At 35.3% G+C, this 24,607-nt stretch overlaps 1 protein-coding gene across 2 annotated transcripts in view; it reads right to left on the bottom strand.

Annotated features, from left to right (window-relative positions):
• API5 (apoptosis inhibitor 5) overlaps nt 1-24,607 on the bottom strand; it is a 37,461-nt gene that overhangs the window by 2,177 nt on the left and 10,677 nt on the right. For both annotated transcript variants that reach the window (XM_082845758.1, XM_082845759.1), the window contains exons 2-13: nt 20,555-20,716; nt 19,370-19,463; nt 18,814-18,879; nt 18,151-18,302; nt 16,712-16,918; nt 15,673-15,777; nt 14,466-14,555; nt 9,836-10,017; nt 8,465-8,558; nt 7,580-7,636; nt 5,173-5,249; nt 4,513-4,649 (exon numbers count right to left, since the gene is read on the bottom strand). In XM_082845758.1, coding sequence (XP_082701884.1) covers nt 4,513-4,649; nt 5,173-5,249; nt 7,580-7,636; nt 8,465-8,558; nt 9,836-10,017; nt 14,466-14,555; nt 15,673-15,777; nt 16,712-16,918; nt 18,151-18,302; nt 18,814-18,879; nt 19,370-19,463; nt 20,555-20,716 — 1,423 coding nt within the window. The remainder of the gene's footprint in view (nt 1-4,512; nt 4,650-5,172; nt 5,250-7,579; nt 7,637-8,464; nt 8,559-9,835; nt 10,018-14,465; nt 14,556-15,672; nt 15,778-16,711; nt 16,919-18,150; nt 18,303-18,813; nt 18,880-19,369; nt 19,464-20,554; nt 20,717-24,607) is intronic.

Below are 24,607 nucleotides of genomic sequence, written 5' to 3'. Positions count from 1 at the left end.
CACAGAAGTTATGTAGCTTGCAGCTCTGAATGCAGCAGTAGGCTCTATACAAACAGCATCGGTATTCTGCTAGTCCATCTACAAATTCAATCTTCACATAAAACCAGGGCATCATATATGCCAAAGCACATATCGCAAGGTGCCTACATTCACAGTAGGTACTCAATTAAATGTATCCCATTAATAAAGATATTTCAAGGTGACAATGTTATAACTACATTGTTAGTTCTTTATTTTGGGGTCTATCACTACCAAAGATAATTAACGAAACTAGAAAAATTTCTATACTTAATATGGAATTAAAGCCACTGGCCTTCAAAAGTTAGTGCCATATATGTAAAATATCTTAGACTATCAATGATCAATTCTGAAAAATCAGGCTAGAATGAAAAATGTACCTTTCAAATGCAACAAATAGGCAATTTGTTTTGCTCACCATATTTCAAAATAATGTTGATACAAATTCCGACGGCTTTCCTCACTGCTTTTTCAGCTATGTATGAGCTGCTCAGAGTGCTGCCAAAAAGGTGATATGTATATATTACAGTGTTTGGGTTACTGATGTAAATTAAGGATATCTTTTGCTGAAAAATCAAGTTACTTGTGTCATATGGTAGATTGAGTCCTTGATTTATTGGTCAGTCTGTTTTACAGCTCCAGAGAAATATTCCTCAAAGGAGTCTTTCCAGTGAAGAAAACTGATTGAAGTTATCAGCAAGGCAGGACTTTTCATCATGTATAAGTTAGTCTCAAACTTCTAATTCTGGAGATAGAATCTCCTCATTGGAACTTTTCAAACTTCCTCATTGCAGCAATCTTGTTAGGAGCAATAAAAAGAATCTGGTGTTGCCATTTTTGATCCATAATACTGGAGGCTTGAAAAATTCCTATCAAGTCAGTGTTGCAATCCATTTTTTGCCATTATGGCTAGAAATATAGTTACTGTATTTGGGTGATGTTTTGATTTCTTCTTTTTTTTTTTTCCCCTCCAGAAACTCTTGAGTTAGAAAACTAACTAGACCTTTCCCCAGCTTAGCCAACATTTACCTGTGTAACAGAACAGAATCTGATTCAAAGTCACCTCTCATGTCATGACACATTTTTCTAAGTTGCTTGGTATGCAAACTGTTTAAATGAAACCATCGTGAGCCAACACGTTCAGAAAATCAGAGGTCGTCTGTGGGTAAGATACTCCCAGTGATAGATGCAATGACTGTGGTACATTCTGGGAGCATAGCAACCTTAATACAGCAACTTCTTGATGCTGTAACTCCTGCATTTTTGGCTGTTTAAGACTTGGCTTTACCCATGCAGATGTCTGCATATTTTCCCCCTATCATACTCATTATATAACCTTCATTTCTCAGTTTACATCGACACACTTAACAAATCAACACCCCCATAGCTATCATTATTAGCTATAAGCTAACAGACTACTAAAATCTACCCTTTCAATTGTTTTTCAATCAATTTTAATATGAAGAACTCAGTTACCCTCAATTGTTCAGTATATCTATTAAGTATATTAAATACATAGTATGAAGGTATTATTTGCTGTGATTATCTTTTCTATATTGGCTATTTCTTTCTGATCTGCAGCCGAGGCAGCCATTTCTACAGTACAGGGAGTCACCAAACTTTCTTTTTTCTTCATCCTGAGGGACTATTCTGCATTTTAATGATCTTTTCAATGGTTTCAAGCTTACTAACACTGCTTACAGTTAAAATTATACTTTAAAAATTATTTTTATATTCTAAAAAGGTAAAAGTTGAAGGATACAAGTCACAAAACATAGAATTAGTACTTGTGGGTTACCAGGGAACTCTGTTCTGCACGAAGGAAAACTAAACATGGGTATATGTTTGCAAATAATTTGACTGAAAATGCACCAGGAAGCTGAACTAAGTTACGGGAACAAACGCCATTTGATAAAGCAAATAACAGAGACATTGGTTAGTAAAGTGATAAACTTGGATAAGGAAAGAAGTCTAAGTATGCCTACATGGACTCAAAGAACAATCACAAATTCTGGCTCCTTCTCTGTAGTGAACAAGTTCAGGCCCATGACACTGGCACAATCTATTTTCTTTGCAGTAGACTTGTTCACTGTAATAAGAGCGATATTAGTATTACCTGGTTCCCTATAACACAAAAGGAGTAAATTTCCCAACCCTTCAGTGTGTATGACTCTTCAGAAACAAAACAAAAAACCCCCCCATGCAACCAAGTCTTCCTTGGAAAAATAAAATTGAGCTTGGTTGATATAGAGAAGTGGAATTATGATGTTTTTGCCAAATGTGGGTAATAAAATCTACGTATTAAAGACTCAAGAACACAAAACATTTTTTCCCTCCAACTTTGAGACAACTCTGACATCCCAGGAAAAAAAATCCAACAGTTTCTCCTTCTTCCTGACCCACTGTCAGTTCCCTAAGGAAACTTTCCTTAGGGAACTGACCCACTGTCAGTTCCCTAAGGAAACTTTCCTTAGGGAACTGACCCAATGTCAGTTCCCTAAGGAAAGGACATAAAAAAGGTAGAAAAAATTTGAGGTAGATTGGTCCACCAATTCTCATCTATAGTACCAAGAACGGTTTTCAACCGAATGGGTGAAAGAAACCCAGGGAAACTCTCTGAATTGTTACTATGAGAATACTTACAATCTGACACATTCAACTCCCCAAAATAAAAGTACTAGCAGAAATTTTGTTCCTACTTTCCAATAAGAACAATCAGAGTTTAGTTTGCTTTGTAATTCAATTTATGACAAGCACTCCAATTACAAGGTTCACCCCTATAGGAATATTAAAGTACAAGAATACCAGACACAAAAGACAACAGTTTTGTCTGTTCTGCCATTCCGTTACTTTGAGGACTACGGAACAACTCAGGTTGTGACTCCTGGATTTTTTTTTTCTTGGCTGCACTGTGCAGCTTGTGGGATCTTAGTTCCCTGACCAGGGATCGAAGCCCCCGGCAGTGAAAGTGTGGAATCCTAACCACTGGACTGCCAGGGAATTCCCTGGATATTTGTCCTGAGTAAAACTGCTTATTTTTTTCACATTGATAATTTTTTAAAAATCACATACAACCTAAGGCTTTGCATTTTCCACATCTCTTTTCCACATGCATCACATCATCTGATTCTCCCTATCAGGCAGGTAATGAATTTCACAGGGCAAAATGCTTACGGAAATTCAGAGTAACTGACTTGCCTAAGTGAAAATAAATACAATTTAATTCTCTATGTATTGCCATACCTCTTGATTACTTTCATCTATATCAAATGAAGATAGTATCTAAGAGAATAGTTGATCTTAAGAATGGTTTTGATAAACACCACATTAAATCATACAAATGACAGAGGACAATATTTCATGCAATGAAGTAACAGCATCGTTTCCATTTAAAAAATGCTTTTGCAAATATTTTTTGAAGTTTTGAAGCTCTATGTTATCCCTTTATTTCAGCTAGGAAAAGAAGCTAAGAGATGCACATTTACTTATTATTATATAAGTAAAAGAGTTCAGTGATCTTTTCTACACTAAAGTTGCCTCAAAGAGTCTGACTGGAGTAGAAGGGTTCATTTCACAATCTAAAATTGCCTTTCTATAATCTGTTTGCTCAGATATTAGAGGAATTTAGCTATCGTAGGAGGAATTTACTTAACGTCACAATCATCTCACCCTAGAAACAATTATAGAGAGCATATTCTTCAGAATGTACTTTTTTGGGAATAATTACTGCAGAATCAATTCTGCTTGGTAACCAAAACCAATCACAAGTATGTTTGGTTTTGAATATTAAACTTGGTCTTCTTAAGCAAGATTAAGGATCTGAGTCAGTGAAATTTTTGTCCATTTTTCTTTATAAGCCAGTGAGACAAACTTCACTTCTGATTCAACAGTCCTGGGAGAGACTGGACTAGTGGGAAGCTCTCCTTGCACTAATGTCTAAAGTTGAAAGGAGGACTGCACTCTGGGCAGTGGGGGAGACTGCAACAGGACACATCTTCTTTGCTAGATGATGCTTTAACATCTCACTCTACCTTCTAGAACTTCTCCTTTTGAAGTAGTGCAGAAGATGGGAGGACAAGCAGTAGGCTGACTAAGGCCAAGAAGGATCATTAATACCACATCTGCCAAGAATGGAAGCTATATACATTCTTGAGGGAGAATGCACAAAATGTCTTGCCTTGAAGCTAAAACAGGGAAAACCAGGAATAGAGGGTTCATGCCGTCTTCCTTCCTTTTTTTTTCTGTTGGCTCCTCTGAATACAAGAGGCACATTTTTCAGGTTCTCAGTGTTACATGCTCAATTCAGTGAGCCCACAACGGTGAGTCAGAAAGGAATGGGTTAAGTTGTTTCCCCAACAGTTCAGGTTCCCCAAACTAACTCGAAAAGTCACCTGAAAGAACTATGATAGTCTATTTAATTAGTAATTAAAATCAAGTACAACACAATTTCTGCCTAATCTCTCATATTGCTTGTACCCAAACGGAAACGCTCACCATAATTAAAGTTGCCCAAATTGCTGCTATATTTCCCACTAGGAGGATTATAAATCTGCCTGGCATCCCTTTTTGGTCCTGCTGAAGACTTCTTGGGTGGTGAGCCTGAAGTTGTATCTTCATTGGCTCTCTTTTGCCTATAATGGTAGGAAGAACAGCAATTAAAAAAAATTCTTTTATACCAGAGGCTATCAATATATTTATTATATCTGTTACAAAAGACATCCAAAAGATGACAGTCACATCAGAAAAAAGGAAATAACATTCTGATGTCATCAAATTAACTGTGCTTTAGTTATGCAGACATTGTCAGAGGGGCATTTACAAGGCTTTACAACAATCTGAAATATGTAGCTTCACAGATTATACACAAGTGACTCATTTTATAAAACTTGTCAGGAAAGTCTTATTAAGTTACAGCAATATGGACAAAGGCTTGAAAATTCCAGAGTTGTATTCTACCAGTTTATTTTATAAATACTAGATTAGATTTTATATTTTAAGTCATGCTTTTAATAATCATAGTTTAACATCTTATTAAGAATCATTTAACTAATAACGTACCATTTTGTACAGGAAATGTAAAATCTGAATTCAGATTTTTTCATATTTGTAACTCAAATATTAGAACACTTTAATCCCTTTAAATATGTTTCTTACCCAATTTCAACCTTCTGTACAGGTTTCCAGGATAATGTTACTGTGCTCTTATAAGAAGGAGGAATGTGGAAGAGATCCTGAAGAGACAAAATTAGAGATTTCTAATGTGTTTGGTGGTGTGGGGAGTGGTGGTAAGGGTAGGAAACAGGGAGACACATTTTAATTTTAGGACGGGAAACTAATTTATCCTTCTTGCTTTTGTGCTGATGACTAAAATAATAACCTAAAAATTAAACTGCAAGAGAAAAGTAAACAAGGACAATTTTGTTTACGAATTACATCTACTACTTCAATGTTATTTTGCACACATCACTTAAGAAACTGCAGCTAACTTTTTTCAAATGTCATTTCAAGTTATAGGACAAAAATATCAATATTTATCAACTTTAATCAAATCCACAAGTAGTTTCTTTTGCACAGGAGCAGTCACTGACGTGCTTTAAGGAAGATACAATGGTGCACTCTGCATTTGCTTTTGCAGGTTTTTAAGTGGTTCAAAACTAGAACAAAACTAAAGGTCTGGCTAATCATGTTTTTCTTCCCCTCAAATATCTATATATTACCAATAAGGAAAAAACCCACAAGATTTAAGTACTAAATTATTAATATAAGGTAATGCAAATATTTGCTTAATTTAAATGTTAACATAATCTAGAACTGAAATAATCTAACCTCATAATACCCTCAAAACTATGAATGAATTTCTAAATATATTTATTCTTGGTATTTTACCTAACATTTCTTACCAGTTTTACTCTAATTTTTATATACAGGCAAAATCTGATAAAAGTAAACTAAGTTTCTTTCACAGTTAAAATGAATATGTGAATAAAAATCACCTCCTACTATATAAAACTTAAGTCCAGGGTACCAGATAAATGCAGGGAATTAGCCAATATAAAGTCCTTTGAAACAAAAATGCTTGAGGTTTCTAGCTGGAGTGATTTAGCATATAATAATGTTATTTATTAAGAAAGTGTCAACAGGAAGAAGAAGGGGGAAGTCTTCAATTTTAAACATGTTAAATCTCAGGTGACAATGGGAAACTGGAGTATAGTTTGTGGATTCACTGAAATAGAAGTGAAGGTAAATTTTGGAATTAGATGCGTCTGGTTAGGTAGGAACTAAAAATTGCAAGCAGATGCCATGGATGGACCAAAGCACACCAGTTTTTCTTGTGATTTCCCTAAAACAAAGAATTATGTCATACTAAAAAAATATTTCAGAATTTTTTGGTCAGGTACCCTACACATTGGTTGCTGACCCTATTCATCATTCTTCCCCATGCAACTTCCTACTGCAGTCATCTTTAAATGACTATGGTTTCCTAAACAGGAAACTGTCTCATCTCCATGTGTTGGGTCATAGTATTTGCTAAGTTTAAAATGTTCTTAACATCATAGTATATCTTCAACTTTGACTTATACCATCAGTTCAAATAAAGTCAAATCTCACATTTTAATGTATTAATCCACCATTTGAAATTATTTATATTTAAGATTTGAAATAAATGGTGGCTATGATAAAAATTTTCTTTGAGATGTGAGTCAGTATTCTTACCTCTTCTGTTTTTAATGCCTTTTCACTTTTCCTGTTGGCAATGATACTCATCCCTCAATGTCTCACTGTTTTCTCTGAAAAGCTTCTCTTTCTCTTCTGATAAAAAGTAAGTATTCCAAGGGATTTTTACCAGATTAGTTTTAAGGCATATCACTAGCCCTGATTTTGTTGCTGTTAAGCTTTGTGCTATAAGTGTTACAAATATTTCTTTCTCCCATCTGGCTACAATACTATCAACTTATAACAGTACTGTTAACTTACAGTATCAAATGATGGCTACTTTGTTGTGATTCCTTTTTTGTTCTCTCAGGTTATTAGTTTTTTGTTTAGGCTAACAGATACTTGGGAAGGGTAAACAGAACTGAAGGATATTTATGGCTTAATGGTAAGTATAGAAAACTCTCAATTTATTACATAGACAAGTTAACAGAAAAGACCACAGGACAACATTTCATGTGCCACATAAGACTGTTCATTCTTAGTGTAAGCAAAGCAGGGTATTATTGGTCATTCAAAAGGACCCGATAGTATTAAGACTACAAGAACTTAAGTCAGTGAAATTTCTGAGTCTAAATGTATCTGCTCCAATGCTCTGGGTCATGCCTCCCTTTGTTTGCAGTATCTTCTGCAATAACTTTTAAATAAATAAAACAATGTATTATTCTATAATAGCTACAAAAACATCACTCGGTGTTATAAAAGGCATAAAGCTTTAAAAGGCCAAACGTCTGGAATGTAATGGCGTCTCTCCTTAACCAGTACCATTGCAGACATAAAGACATACGGAAAACCTCTTGCACTAACTTTCTAGCTGGCTGGGATGACTTGATAAGAAAGGAAGACTTACCTTGATTAAAACATTGATATTATTTGTTATTTTCAATGCAACAACTTTAATCTTGTTCTGCAAAAGGAAAACAAAATTAAATTAAAATGCCAATAACTTTCATGATGTATATTTCATTCCCGTATAGAACTTGAATAATTCCACTTCTCTTTCAGAATCATTTCTACAGTTAGAGAATTCCTTGGTTTATATTTACTGATAATGCTCAATCCTATTTCTTGACTCTAAAACAAGTGTAGAGATGGCAAAGAAAGCAAATAATCTTTATCTTCCCTTGACAGGTTAGAAGTGTTATATCTACAATTTACTTGAAAAACGAGTAGGGGACAGATCATGGGCACATAGCAGTTGTTTTAAAAAAAATATCAGTTTATGTTACAGGAAGACACAATGAAAACTTAAAATATTTCATTAGGACCAAGATGAAGACTGATCAAAATAGATGAGATCAGAGAAAACCAAAAATCCCAATATAAACACATATAGTTTGGTATAGAATTGGCAGTTTAATATTTTTTTCTAATGTAAACTAATATTTGGGCTTCAAAAAGGTGAAATTAAAAATATCACAATTGCTAATCAAATATTTAAACAAAATATGCTGCTAATGAGACCCTAGTGAAAGACTGGTATGCATCAACATTTGATAACATTGTTCACAAACATTGGAAACATTCAAGACATTTCAACAATGATAAAGTTTCCTATATAACTTAGCATATAACTAAATATGTAGTCTTCTAACACTGTATCTTCAACTTAGAGTTGTATCATCCTTCAAATAAAGTCGAATGTTACATTTCAATATATGAATTCAGTCTGAATTTGTAATAAATGGTGGCTATTATAAAAATTTCCCAACAAGATGTAACTGAGTATTCTTACCTCTTCTGTTTTTAAGGCCTCGCCTGTTTTACCCTGGAGAGCCAAGCGAAGTTGTCTTATATACACCTGCAGGCCCCGTGCAAAGTACTGCAGCCTAAATGAAGAAGTATTTGCTAATTAAGAAATCATCACTTCAACTTTGCTTTTATACCTCAACTGTGTTTTTAAATTCAAAGAATACTATAGCTAAATGGCCTTTACCAATAAAGAGTGAATTTTGAGGGGGACTTTCTTTTAATTATCAATGTATGATCATAAGAGATACACAAATAAGTAAAATAATAGCAGTTTTTCCTCGTCAAAAATTGGAATAGATCCACACTCAACCTGGCAAGGGAAACACTTCTGGCACTGTGCTAAGGAAGCTTGTTATGTTAACCTGCAAGGTATGTGTCTAAATTAGAAACAACCAGGAGCCAGGGACTAGAATCAGGTGGCCTGGGTTCTTCTCTTCCACTAGCCAAATGAAGGTCAAGTGACACAGACAAGTCACTTAATCTCTATGTTTACCTGCTAAGGAGGGACAGTGTTTGACCCATTTGCACCTAAGGGTCCAGTTTAAAAATAAAACTGCAGATTTTGCAAAGGATATTGAGTAATCTCTTTTTCAAATTTGTTCCCAGGTAATATGTGAAGAAAGGTGGTACCGTAACTCCATCCTGCCGACTTCTAGGAACTCTACTTAACAACGTGGCATCACTGTTTTTTTCACTTTCAGAGTAATTTCCTAAGATGCCTGCTTCAGGTCAAACGTTTCACCAAGTATTAAACCTCTGCCTTACCAAAGCATAGAGGACAATAACAGATGATACAGTGGCCAAGCATCTCAAAACTTAAGATGTGAATTTGTTCATGCAATGATTTAATACAAAGTATCTTCAGGAAAACGACTTATATTGATTTCTCCAGTGCTGCTCCTCCAGCTGCACTGTAAGATATTAATAACACTATAAGATAGTAATAGCAGATACAGTTTACTGAATACCCACTATGTGCCAGGCATTGTGCTTAAAGCTTTTCATCCATTGTCTCATTTAATTCTCACAACTCTATAAGGCAGGTACTATTATCAATAAATTTAACAGCTGAGGACAATTTGGGGTGTTAGAGAGGTTAGGGAACCTGCCCGAGATCATGAAGCAAGTAGGGAGAGCCAGAGTCCATTTTTGAAAAAGGTCATCTTTTCCCATGCATTTGCTATGCCACAATAGTTGTATGTTTATATACACTCCTGTTTTGTAGATCTTCCATTCTTTTGCACTGCAGTAAGGCAGGGTGGGGAAAAGCTCTTATAAAATGAAAACAAAATCTAGGGAGCTTCAAGATAGCTTTCACCTTTGTCAAAGACTGGCCACTTCAACCATACATCACCTTATTTTGAAATCTTTGAGCTTTTCTGCATTCAGCTTGGCTGTTAAGAAATCTGGAAGTTTTCGGCCCAACTGGTGAAAGCTATACAACAAACATTCCACATAACTGAACTGCAGCTTGGGTTCTTCATTACCAGCGTTCTCCCCGTTTTCTGCTTCTTCTGGAGGGAGAGGCATATACTCCTAAGAGATGAAAATAGAGAAATGTATGCAATCTGCTCTAGACACTCTAATTATAAGCATATACTCACGTAATTATAAGGCACGCTTTGAAGACATGAAGCATTAAAAACTGCCAAGATCAGAAATTTAAGTAAGATATCCCTTTTACATATTGGATCAATAACCCAGCCTGTCAACATTCCATATTAACCTATAGTATAGCTGCTACTACTACTACCACTACTAATGACAGTGAAAGTGACTAATATTTATTAGGTACTAGGCAGATGAACAAACTGAAGTTCTGAGAGCTTAGGTAAGTTTCCCAAAGTTAATAAGCTGAAGAGGCAGGATTCAACCTGGGTTTGACATCAAAAGCTGATGTTCTTAAAAGAGTATGGAGGTTCCTTAAAAAACCAAAAATAGAGTTACCATATGATCCAACAATCCCATTCCTGGGCATATATCCAGAGAAAAATCTAATTCAAAAAGATACATGCACCCCAATGTTCACAGCAGCACTATTTACAATACCCAAGATATGGAAGCAACCTTAATGTCCACCAACAGATGAATGGGCAAAGATGTGGTATATATATATATATGTACACACACACACATACACACAAACACAATGGAATACGACTCAGCCATAAAAATGGATGCAATAATGCCATTTGCAGCAACATGGATGGACCTAGAGATAATCATACCACCTGAAGTATGTCAGACAGAAAAACAAATATCTTATGTCACTTATATGTGGAATCTAAAATATGATACAAATGAACTAGTTACAAAACAGAAACAGACTCACAGGCATAGAAAATAAACTTATGGTTACCAAAGGGGAAAGGAGGGGGAGGGATAAAAAGCAGTTTGGGATTAGCAGATACAAACTACTATATATAAAATTAAGATAAACAGCAAGATCCTACCATATAGCACAGGGAACTATATTCAATATCTTATAATAAACCATAATGGAAAAGAATATGAAAAAATATATATAACTGGATCACTCTGCTGTACACCAGAAACTAATACAACATTTTAATCAACTATACTTAAAACAAAAAAAAAGTTGATGCTCCTAGGAAAAATACTCCTAAAAGTTATATGGAACCAGAAAAGACCCCAAATAGCCAAAGAAATCCTGAGAAAGAACAAAGCAACAGGCATCACACTTCCTGATTTCAAGCTAGGCTATAAAGTTACAGTCATCAAAACAGTATAGTACTGGCATAAAAAAAGAGAAACAGACCAATGGAACAGAATCAAGAGCCCAGAAATACACCCAAGCATAGATGGTCAACTAATATTTGACAAGGGAGCCAAGAATATTCAATGGAGAAGAGACAGTCTCTTCAGTAGATGGTGCTGGGAAACTAGATATGTACATGTAAAAGAATGAAACTGGACCCATATCTTACACCACTCACAAAAATTAACTTGAAATGGATTAAAGACTTAAGTGTAAGACCTGAAACCATGAAATTCCTAGAAGAAAACATAGGAATAAAGCTCCTTGATGTGGGTCATGGTAATGATTCTTTGGATATGACACGTAAATCACAAGCCACAAAATAAAAAAAAACAAATGGGACTACATCAAACTAAAAAGCTTCTATATAGCAAAGTGAAAAGATAACCTGTGAAATAGAAAAATATATTTGCAAACTATGTATGTGACAAAGGGTTAATATCCAAAATATATAAATACACATATAGCCCAACAGCAAAAAACCAAATAATCCAATCAAAAAATGGACAAAAGAACTTTAACAGACATTTCTCCGAAGAAGATATATGAAAGGCCAACAAGCACATGAAAAGATGCTCAGCATCACTAGTCATTAGGGAAATGCAAATTAAAACCACAATGAGATATTGGCTCATACCTGTTAGCATGGCCATCATCAAAAAGACAAGAGATAGGGGCAGTTTTGTAAGTTTTAGCCAAGGCAATCAGAGAAGGAAAAGAAATAAAAGGGATCCAAATCAGAAAAGAAATAGTAAAACTTTCACTGTCTGCAGATGACATGATACTGTACATAGAGAATCCTAAAGATGCTACCAGAAAACTACTAGATCTAATCAATGAATTTCATAAAGTAGCAGGATACAAAATTAATGCACAGAAATCTCTTGCATTCCAAACACTAAAAACAAAAAAATCTGAAAAAGAAATTAAGGAAACATTCCCATTTACCACTGCAACAAAAAGAATAAAATACCTAGGAATGAATCTACCTAAGGAGACAAAGACCTGTATGCAGAAAACTATAAGACACTGATGAAAGAAATCAAAGATGATACAAACAGATGGAGAGATATACCATGTTCTTGGATTGGAAGAATCAACATTGTGAAAATGACTCTACTACCCAAAGCAATCTACAGGTTCAATGCAATCCCTATCAAACTACCAATGGCATTGTTCACAGAACTAGAACAAAAAACTTTACAATTTGTATGGAAATGCAAAAGACACTGAATAGCCAAAGCAATCTTGAGAAAGAAAAATGGAACTGGAGGAATCAGGCTCCCTGACTTCAGACTAAACTACAAAGCGACAGTAATCAAGACAGTATGGTACTGGCACAAAAACAGAAATATAGATCAATGGAACAGTACAGAAAGCCCAGAGATAAACCCAAACACATATGGTCCCCTTATCTTTGACAAAGGAGGCAAAAATATACAACAGAGAAAAGACAGCCTCTTCAATAAGTGGTGCTGGGAAAACTGGACAGCTACATGTAAAACAATGGAATCAGAACACTTCCTAATACTATACACAAAAATAAACTCAAAATGGATTAAAGACCTAAATGATACTATAAAACTTAGAGGAAAACATAGGCAGAACAGTCTATGACATAAATCACAGCAAGATCCTTTTTGACCCACCTCCAAGAGTAATGGAAATAAAAACGAAAATAAACAAATGGGACCTAATGAAACTTAAAAGCTTAAAAGCTTTTGCACAGCAAAGGAAAACATAAGCAAGATGAAAAGACACCCCTCAGAATGGAAGAAAATATTTGCAAACAAATCAAATGACAAAGGATTAATCTCCAAAATATACAAGCAGCTCATGCAGCTCAACATCAAAAAAACAAACAACCCATCCAAAAATGGGCAGAAGACCTAAACAGACATTTCTCCAAAGATATAGATTGCCAACAAACACATGAAAGAATGCTCAACATCACTAATCATTAGAGAAATGCAAATCAAAACCACAATGAGGTATCACCTCACATCTATCAGAATGGCCATCATCAAAAAAATCTACAAATAATAAATGCTGGAGAGGGTGTGGAGAAAAGGGAACTCTCTTGCACTGCTGGTGGGAATGTAAATTGATACAGCCACTATGGAGAACATTATGGAGGTTCCTTAAAAAACTAAAAATAGAACTACCATACCACCCAGCAATCCCACTACTGGGCATATATCCTGAGAAAACCATAATTCAAAAAGAGTCATGTATCACAATGTTCACTGCAGCACTATTTACAACAGCCAGGACATGGAAGCAACCTAAGTGTCCATCAACAGATGAATGGATAAAGGTGTAGCACATATATACAATGGAATATTACTCAGCCATAAAAATAAACGAAATTGAGTTACTTGTAGTGAGGTGGATGGACCTAGATAGAGTCTGTCATACAAAGTGAAGTTAGCCAGAAAGAGAAAAACAAATATCACATACTAACGCATATATGTGGAATCCAGAAAAATGGTACAGATGAACCTATTTGTAGGGCAGGAATAGAGATGAAGAGGTAGAGAACGGACATGTGGACATGGTGGCTAAGGGAAGGGTGGGACGAATTGGGAGATTAGGTTTGACATAAATAACACTATCATGTGTAAAAGAGATAGCTAGTGGGAACCTGCTGTATAGCACAGGGAGCTCAGCTCAGTGCTCTGTGATGACTTAAACAGGTGGGATGGGGGGCGTTGGCAGGAAGGTCCAAGAGCGAGGGGTTTTATGTATACATATAGCTTATTCACTTCATTGTACAGTGGAAACGAACACAACATGGTAAAGCAATTATACTCCAATTAAAAACTAAAAAAGATGGCTTATTTTCTCCACAATTATGATTAATGACTTTATTTCCAGGTTGCTAAAGCCTTTTGGCCTTGAGCAGCAACCTTGATGGTGATCTGGTGCAAACATTTAAAATATTTTGATAAAGGAATAGCAGAAAGACTTACTATATAAATCCTGTATTATATTTTGTCTAAAGCATCAACAACAGAAGAAATGCCTAAGATTAAAACAGATTTTATTTTTAAAGTAGACAACGTGTGGTCTGAGCAGCTAACACTACAATTATTATCTAAATCATTTCAAAATCTGGTTCTCTATAATCTAGAAATTAATACTACACTATTAGACTTTGGGGTTCTATACTGACTATGCCATACGGAAAGAAAAAAGTTCTTACCAATAACTTATCAAACAGTTTCCTTAAATTTGTTTCTAGCTTTTCCATGTCACCACAAAATGAACTCATTTCAGCCAACAGTTTCAATACCTAAAACACACAATTCACTGTTATTAGCATTCTTTTTGAATGAGCAAGGGTTATAAAATAATAATTATTCTACATAACGATTTAATACTGCTTATTTTTCAGTTAGGCTTTTACAGAATCATAACATTTGAACTGGAAAAAAAATTTAGAGATGCAGCCCTATTTTACTGTTGAGGAAACTGAAGGTCAGAGAGATGATGTGACTTGGCAAAGTCACAACGTATGTGAGTGGCAGGGCAAACTCTAAAACCCAGATCTCATGACTCTCAATATATCTGTGAGAATTGGTAAGGAAAAGAATATACACTTTCTGCTACAGGTTAACAATGTTTAAGAAAGAGGCAATGAGCAAGAACTCGTAACAGCAAAGAATTATTTACTAACATTTAGGATGGGCCTCCTTTGCTATCAAACTTAGTCTCTGGATACTAACTCAAAGTATCAGTAATTGCCACTATTCTTTAGGTTCATCTCTGCTTTACTCAATTCCAGTCTGATAAGCCAAACCCAGGACATGTGAAGGAAACCACAGTGTAAGTGCACAGTGAGACTCTTCTCTATCCTAAAGACCCATGAAGGAAATGGCACATACATTTCCATATTTCAATTCAATAATCATTACTAGGTGCTTTTCAGAATTCTACATTAGATTCTGAGGATTCAGAGAGGAATAAGGTTAAATTGGGGAGAAAAATGTGAGTATTTTATATGCTGCAAAAAAAATGTATATGTACATCACAGTTGAGATATAAAGGGGATAGAGAGTAGTCAATTCTATTGGAGAAGAGATAAAGGACGTTTTGTGTTAATCAGTTGAATCTGGCTCTATCAGTCATGGAGATAGGAACTGTCATAATTGAACAACGTATTTAAAAGTATTAAGGCTACAAAGGCAGAGACTTAGACTATAATGAAAACTATAGGCGGTGCTTTCCTACTGTAGCAAACTCTCAATGAATCCATAAAGCATTCCTATGTAATTAATCCTGGGAGAGGTTACTAGCTAGCCACCACCAGGCCTTAAATCTCTTAGAAATCAGATCAAAGTTAGTGGTTTACATTTATGTTGAAATACGGGAATGACTTTTCAGTGCTAAAAGCAGAAATTTTCTCTTACCTCCAACTGTATATCAAGACCCTCCACTGGGGTAGTCAAGGAACTGAGGTTAGGGAGAACTTGCTCACAGAAATAAGTCACAAACCTTGTGGAATGAACATTTTTCTGTAAAAATCCAAAGAACACTGAATTGTCAAAAAAATATATAGATATACATATATTATATTCTCCCAAACAGTAGAATGTCAATAGACAAATGCTCAGTACCAAAGCATCAAGTACTGTGGCTAAAATACAACAGAGTGCATACCCCAAAGCACCCCAGGAGTAACCTCAATAGACAATATATACTTTGTTGCAAAGTAATCTGGAGCATTGGGACTTTTATACATCTTTCAACTCTTATTTGATTCTCAGGTCAAATTTCGGGGGAAACTTTAGTGTTGAATTTTAGACTGCACATTCTCCCTTTAGAAGGACAGCTCCTTTATTTATTTATTTAAAAAACATTTATTTATCTATTTGGCTGTGCCGGGTCTTAGTTGCGGCAGACGGGCTCCTTAGTTGCAGCTCACAGGCTCCTTGGTTGTGGTATGCACGTGGGATCTAGTTCCCTGACCAGGGATCGAACCCAGGTCCCCTGCGTTGGGAGTGCTGAGTCTTAACGACTGTACCACCAGGGAAGTACCAGGACAGCTCCTTTAAATTGTGTTTTTCAAACTGTGCTATGCACATCTCAGAAGACTCATGGCCAGAGGAAGCACAAAGCCAGAGATAAAGAGCAAATACACCTACAACAACAATCTAAAAAATTTAAGGAAAAAAAAAGTTAAATTACTAAACTAAGTGTTTTAAAAACTCAGTGAAACTATAAAGTATGATGCAAAATCTCAAGACTTTTAAAAAGTCCCTAAGCAAGACTATATAGAAATTTCTTGCTGCTTTGGGCTCTTCACCTAGGCCTCCATAAAATAAATAATAGCTCCATTGGGTTAATACTTTTATACAAAGGTTTGAGAAGAATGCTCAAGTGTGTATCTATAGAATTTTAAACTAATAGAGTAATCAAAGTACCAGGTATATAAAACAAAGAGCTCACAGAGAAGAGGGGTACCGCCTGCCGAGTGCACTGTAAAAGCCTGTCCACACAGTCAGGATCCGAGGGGTTGAAGGTTTGTTCCAGATCAGCCTGTTCAGCCACCAACTCTACCAGTTGTTGCCTTCCACTCACTGTCTGTAAGCTTTTTAACCCAGATAGTATCTTCATAAACAGGACAAATTCCTCACCAGTCACGTCTTCTAGGACCTGGAAAGAGACGATTCAGAACAGTTATTAGTATCTTTATCATTTGAATGGGAAAGAAACATCAATACTGAAACAGCACAGCAAATTTGTTTTGCAAAGTCAGTTTGCTGTGCTAATGTTCCTGAAATACTGAAGAGAGGACAACTTCAAGCTTCAGTCAAGTTAGCTTCAGAATAAGCCATGTATTTTCAATGGTGCGCTACACTGTTTCCAATGGAACAAAATTTGGTTCTTGGAAAATTTTACTCTTCTTTTACATATAAAGCACAGATATACATACAGTACATAAACAGATATACAGTATATCTGTGGTATTAAAGTTTCATGGGATAGTGGCTAAGGGAAAAAATATCTAAAAAGGCTCTTCAGGGGGTGATAGCCAAAAAAAGATGGAGAAAATGTGGAATAAACTGTTAAATCAGACTCAGTTCCCTATATTTAAAAGCAGCCTCATTCACATTAATATGGTAATTGTATACAAAACAGGAGACCATGCAAATTTTAAGCGCTCCATATCAGTAGGTCTAAGCCTTTCTGTTCACTGACCAAAGGAGCAAGCAATCATGACGTATCCCACCAGATAACTAGCTGGGGCATAGGTGAAATATGCTGCTCCTTTCTCTCTCACTAAAGAAATCTTATCAATAAGCAAGTGAGTGGTGCTATTAGAGAAAATTTTGAATTTTTCTCAACATATAAAAATAAATTATTCCCAAACATTGGCACTGTATGAATGAAAAGTTAATTGTGACACACCTTTCAAATCTTAGCAACTGTAACTATGCCAGCACTGGGAGCACAAATAAGCATGGTCTCTAGAGCTTATAGTGTCATGGGATAGGATGAAACAACAGGTCATTTCAAGGTGACTTCAGTTTCATTCTGAAATGATCCAGAATACTATGGGAGAATATCCTAAAATCAGGGAGGAAGGGCGGGAATTAGGTAAAAATTCCTGAAGGAAATGATTCCTTCCTGATGAATGCATAAATTTTAAGGATAACACCACAAAGGATTTAAATGTGATCAAACCCTTTAAATTAACACATTGATTCATCATTACAAGTGACCAAAGTGCAAAGCACAACATAAGAAAATCTTGAAGTTCTACGGTGGTTCTTATGGGATATATCACCTTATACACAAGCTACATACAGCACTGATGAATACGGCTAATTTCAAATATGTTCTTGTGCATTAGAGAAGTTCACTAAAAGATAACCGAAGCTTACCTTCTTGGATTCAGTTAGTATAAGTTCCTCTACTTCCTTTGTTAGGACTTCATCTGGTAAAGTCTTAAGTTTTGTAGAAAGGAATTTAATTGCTCTTTCTCTAACAATGTCCTCTCCTTGAAGAATTTGGCTGAACAAGCCACCTAAAGTCCCTGCAAAACAAAACAGTTGCATGTAGCAAGTCAATTCTATACAGGAATGAAATTTTTCAAGTTAATTTGAATTACAGTATTTCTTTTCAAGTGAATTAATAAACTTCCTGAATATCACTGATACTGGTTAAACTGTCTGAAATTTCTAAAGCCCCAACCATAAGAGTGACCATATGCTTTGTTCACAGATTCAGAATCAGCTTGAGCATGACTTTCCTTTTCTATCACTATTAATAATAAATAAACTCAGGTATTTTGGAAGATTTCTTTAAAGTGGCAAAGGGAGTTTTTCCAACAGACTTCTAAGGGAAAAGTTTGATCTGTTTTTGCAATTATTTCTGCTGGTTTTTCGAGTCACAAACATCTTGAGCTAAGCTTTTTTTGGAGAGTACTTAGAATTTTTATGAAACAGACGTCTGGGTGAATCCCAGACTTTATCCTTAATGAGTACTGCCAAACTCCCCAATTTTTTAGGACATCAAACACAATTCAGAACAAGAAGTGGCCTTACCTTTTGCATCCATCTTAAATATACTTAATAGGGCATTGTTCACTAAGTTAAATTCTGCAGAGTCATCTGGATAGAAAAAAAGTGGTACAATGTATAAAATAAATGAAAAATATCATCTGCTTCATTTTCAAACTTAAGACTCAACATAGTTTCTCACAGATTACATTGAGAGGAGACATATAACTAAGCATTTCTCTCAAGTACCAAGAAAATACATCTTTCTTGTAAGGGTAGAGAACCTGATCTAGTGTACCTGTAAAGCTCTTATGTTAAGATGGTACAATTGAGAAACTACAGGCAATTGGGGGGGGGGATGGTGGTGAATAAAAATTCCCCAAAGAATCCAGTCATTATACCTTTATAAACAGAATTCAAAACAAAACCAGAAATTAGATAATCACAAGTCAGTAAGCTTCAAACTACTGAATAAAAAAGAGAATTTAAATTTCTATCAGAGGTAGCACCTTCAGAAAAAAAAAAAAAGCTAAGAAAAACAGATTCATTATTTCAGAGAGAATTTATATTTAGATAAAAGGGTATTAATAAAATTCCTTACCTGTCTGCAAAAGTTGGGTTAGTATATCTGCCACTCGGGGAAGATTTTCTCCAGTGGCAAATTGAGGCAGCTCTTTAATTGCTTGCCGTCGAATCTGAACATAATTTCAAACAAAAAATTAACCAAATACTATCATAAATAAAAACAACCTCAACCTTTAAAGAAAACAAAAACCACAGACAAACCATATAGGGGCATATGAGTCACAAAAATATGAGATTTTTAGCAGTTTTAGAAATAATTTACTCCAATTTAATATTCAAAGCTTCACAGAATACTAAAACAAAATGTGGTGGAAAGGGACATTAAATACAATTATCAGGAGTAGGCAGATATGAGATTATAAACAACAGTTTATATGCTGATTATACACAACTGTTGGGTTTTTACTACCTGTGGGTACGTAATACTGTATCCCTCAAGAATGGCTACAGTGTCAATGTCATATCTAATAACTATTTACTTTAGAATTTTCAGTATTGACTACTTAATACATTTGTGAATACATTCTGTGAACTTCATTCCAAATATGCGATCGTGGCTTATCTAGTTTAACATAAAAGTGCAAGGGAGTTAAATCTAACAAATTATGCATGAAATCATGATTCAATGATTTCATTTGAAAAGCCAGGGGCTAACAGTTGAAAATTCTTAGGAACCTGTATCAGCAGCCAGAAATGCTAATGGTTAATTCTGTTCCAAGCAAAAACTATTTCTTTTTAGTCTAGTAATCACATACAATTTTTTCACAGGTCAATTATTTTTCTGCTATGCAAAATATTTAGGGGTGTTAAAACTATATTTTATGCTGCAATACTATTATTATTTTAAATATCCAAGCAAGCATAAATTGACTACAAACTAACACTAGTCTGATTTCATATGCACAATGCGTAATAATCTAAGGAAAAGATGTGAGCCACAACCATTTTCAACAGTGGATAACAAATAAGCAAAACAAAGTATTATGTGATTCTACAGATTTTTCACAGTTGAAAGAACTAATATATTTTCTTACATGTAGGTTTAAGCCTTGGTATGTTGTCACACCAGGCCACACTGCAGTATTTTATTGTTCACTGATATGATTGGTACTTCAGTTATATTAGGTACACGCAGAAAATATCTGAAAATGGCAAAAGCAACATCTGAAAACTTGTTGAAAAGTGTCAAACATAAACTTACTGATACGTCTTCATCCTCACAGAGGTCTAACTGTGCATTGATAGCAGAATCAGCCAATTCTGGAAAATGCTTAAAGAATTTTGGAATAAACTGAGCTGCTAATCTTTTTTCCTTGGTACCACCTTTGACACCATCCAATATCACTTGATAAGCATCTTTATGCTGAAAGAAAGAATGAAGTAGAAAAGAAACACAATTTTGAAGGATGGGAAGCTAAACAAACTTCTTTGAGTCTCCTTTAAATTAGTTAAATTTTACATAGGCTAAGAAATGGGCTTATTTTTGGAGTTTTACTGCTTAAATTTGACACCTACCTTCCTACTATCTGCTCCCTGTCCCCCATGTTATTATTTGTGAGTTGGGAAAGAAGAAGAATGACTCTAATATTAAGTGGAAAAAGCAAGTAAGTTTGTTATGTACCAACACTTCTTTATTCTATTGATTACTGACCCTAGCCTTGTGATTGTATCATGCTTTAAAAATTTGTAATGAATATAACAGAATTCTCAAAGAATTGTGTTACATTTACTTAAATATATTTATCTGTTTCCAATTACCACCTTGCAGAAGGTAGAGAGAATACACTCTTGAAATTAAGCAATACGAGGAAGGTTAGGAAGATTTATTTTGCCTCACATTTTAGGATATAAAAACAGTAATTCATTCTATATGGCCAACCAATTTCGATGAAGATAGATGCTAATATCACATATTTAACTTTTCATTAAAATAATACATTCAAAGCTCATTTGTTTCCTTTAAAAAAAAATTTCAGAAGTGCTGTCCCTCAGATACTCATAATGTGAAGAATCAACAAGTTCCCAATCCCCCCTACACACTTGCCTCCAAACCAGTCCTTTTATTAAATGGATCAAGCTGGCAAACAAAGTAATAAATATCACAGCTACACAATACTTTTAATTCCTGGAAAACCTTAAACATAATACAAATACCAAATATGTATTTACTCTGTATAAAGAAATTCTCTAAATGCTTTAGATAAGTGAGCTTGCTTTATGCCATCAAGAGCGGAAAACTAAAGAACAGAAAATGGATTAGAGAATTACCACAAATTTAGTTTTGTGATAATTCTTCTCATGGACAATATACTGTGTTAAGTGAAAAAATATACAGCATGATGAAAAGTTATTTAGGTTCAGTGGGATCTCAATTAAGGACATTATTATCATTATTTTTGGCCACCCTACACGGCATGCAAGATCTTAGTTCCCCAACCAGGGATCGAACCTGTGCCCCCTGCAGTGGAAGCTCAAAGCCTTGACCACAGGACCACCAGGGAAGTCCCAAGGACATTATTTTAAAAAAATAATCAGAAATAAAGTGCTCCATGTATCAAAAGGCTATGATCACAATTAGATCTTCTAAAGGTACACATTTTAATATAATCTGCATAATTACTAGATTACTTTAAAAGTTCATATATTGCCAACCTATCTAAAAAACAAATTCTAAAAATTATTTCTAATAAACAAATTCCATCAAACCGATTAATGACAACTCCTTCTACTATCTTAAACATTAATACCACCCCCTAAATAATAGAAATTTCTGTGAATAAGGTTAGCTTCCTCATGAAATGCAGACACAAAATCAGTCTTCAGGAGTTACTACTTCAAAAGTGTATTATACACTTTTGGGCTTCCCTGGTGGCGCATTGGTTAAGAATCCACCTGCCAATGCAGGGGACATGGGTTCAAGCCCTGGGCCGGGAAGATCCCACATGCCTCGGAGCAACTAAGCCTGTGCGCCACAACTACTTAGTCTGCGCTCTAGAGCCCACAAGGCACAACTACTGAAGCCCGTGCGCATAGAGCCCATGCTCTGCAACAAGAGAAGCCACGGCAATGAGAAGCCCACGCACCACAACGAAGAGTAGCCCCCATCTGCCGCAACTAGAGAAAGCCCACACGCAGCAATGAAGACACAACACAGCCAAAAATAAATAAGTTTATATTTTGAAAAGTGTATTATACACTTTTTAGTGCAAAGGTTCAAAAAAATCATGGCTGACTTCTCTACCAATGTACACTCCTGTGGCTTGCTTCATAGCTTCTAGCAGACTTCATAAAACTGAAGTATTGAGCAGTCTGACATCCTTAGTTTTTGCAGAGTATCACAATCCAATTTTCTTTAACTTAAACTTCTGGCTTTACTTATAAACCCCTTTGAATTGTCTAAAATTCTCTGTCTAAAATTAAATGAAGGATCCCTGCTTAAAACAACCATCCCCCTACCAAGGGAAAAAAATGTGGAATAGAATAAAAAGGCATTATTAGTAATACTTACTGAAAGCCTACATGGAACTGTGGAATGCATTCTGTACATGCCTCACAATAATCCTGAATTAGGTGTTACTATGCTTGTTTTTCAGATGAGAAAACCAAGTCTTAGAGAAGTGAAATAATTTGTCCAGAACCACATATAGTTAGTTAAGTAGCAGATCCAGGACCTGAACGTGGTTCTGATAGCCTTTTAAGTCAAGATCTGTGCCTAATACCAAGCTTCTTTAATTGGAATCTTTCAAATTAGTGTCCTGAGATCTTAATTAACAAAGGAGGAGACAAAGAAAAGCTTGCCAGATGGAGGATTGTCAAAGGTAAAATTTGAGTCCTAAATACAGTCTCCACACAGGCATATAAATTGAAATGTAGTATATTGAACAGCAAGACCTTTGGAAAGTTAAGACATTTTAACATAGTCATAATAGAAATCAAAGTTTTTATCATTAATAGGCATCAGTTCTATCAAATAATTTCACAGACATTACAATAGACTTCAACTAATTATCCTTTATGAAATGCAAAATAAAATTATATTCTTCCTTACCAGCTTTTTGAATTATGTCCTTTAACTGTAGTAGAGGGACAGGACTTTTTAACAGAAATCTCCTTAAAGTAATTACTACTTCTGCTTTTCAAAGTAGGAAACAAGATATAAGTAATATTTGCAGTGATCATAGTGATTTAGTAACAAGTAGGAATGTAACCATAATAAAATGTTTCAAATACTACACAGCACTGTGTATCTTTGCTTTTCCAACAGTTGTATTTATATTTTAGCTGGATAAATTAATGATCCTAATTAGAAGCTTTTTTTGTTGTTTTTCTTTTTTTGCGGTACGTGGGCCTCTCACTGTTGTGGCCTCTCCCATTGCGGAGCACAGGCTCCGGACACACAGGCTCAGTGGCCATGGCTCACGGGCCCAGCCGCTCCGCACCACGTGGGATCTTCCCAGACCGGGGCACGAGCCCGTGTCGCCCGCATCAGCAGGCGGACTCTCAACCACTGCGCCACCAGGGAAGCCCAAGAAGCTTTAATTGTAAATACTTTTAATGGATTTCTAAAGCTGTGTATTTATGTGTGATTTTAATTTCTAATTAAAGGAGAAAACTCTAGAGCAATCTCTAAGATATTTTCAAGTAAAAAAGTCAGTTACAATTTGATCCACATTCAGCAGACACATTCTAAAAGAAAAACCTTGCAATTATGATTGTCAAATCACAACTGATATGCATAAGTGGTCACTGACGTGCCGGGTAAGCGACGTTTGGGTCCAGGATGCAGCCTTCATGAAATAAAGCAGAAGAAGAGAGGATGAGAAGAAAGAGAAGACAGGATGTAGTTTCAACAAATTTCTCAAGTATGACATAAAAAGAAAATGGGTAAGCTAAGCTATACTACTTCCTTCCTCAGACTCAATTAATAAACTTAGTTTGAATTTAATGTGTTAAACTGTTAACACTTCTACATTATTTTTGAGTGATTATGAACTTGGTTGGTCTGTGATTTTAGCTTAAGCATACCAAAAAAAAGTACCAAAAGAATGCTATTTCATGAAATATAAGTCAGTAAAGCTTACACTCTTCCACACTTAGGAGCCAATATACTCCTGTATAAGAGAACACAGGAGGAAGGAGGAGCTTCAAGATGGCAGAAAAGTAAGACGTGGAGATCACCTTCCTCCCCATAAATACATCAGAAATACATCTACATGTGGAACAACTCCTACAGAACACCTACTGAATGCTGGCA

The sequence above is a fragment of the Leucopleurus acutus genome (genome assembly GCF_964270905.1).
Source record: "Leucopleurus acutus genome assembly, chromosome: 8".
NCBI lineage: Eukaryota > Metazoa > Chordata > Mammalia > Artiodactyla > Delphinidae > Leucopleurus > Leucopleurus acutus.
Note: the sequence above shows the minus strand (reverse complement) of the source record. Positions and strands in the feature narration are given on the sequence as shown.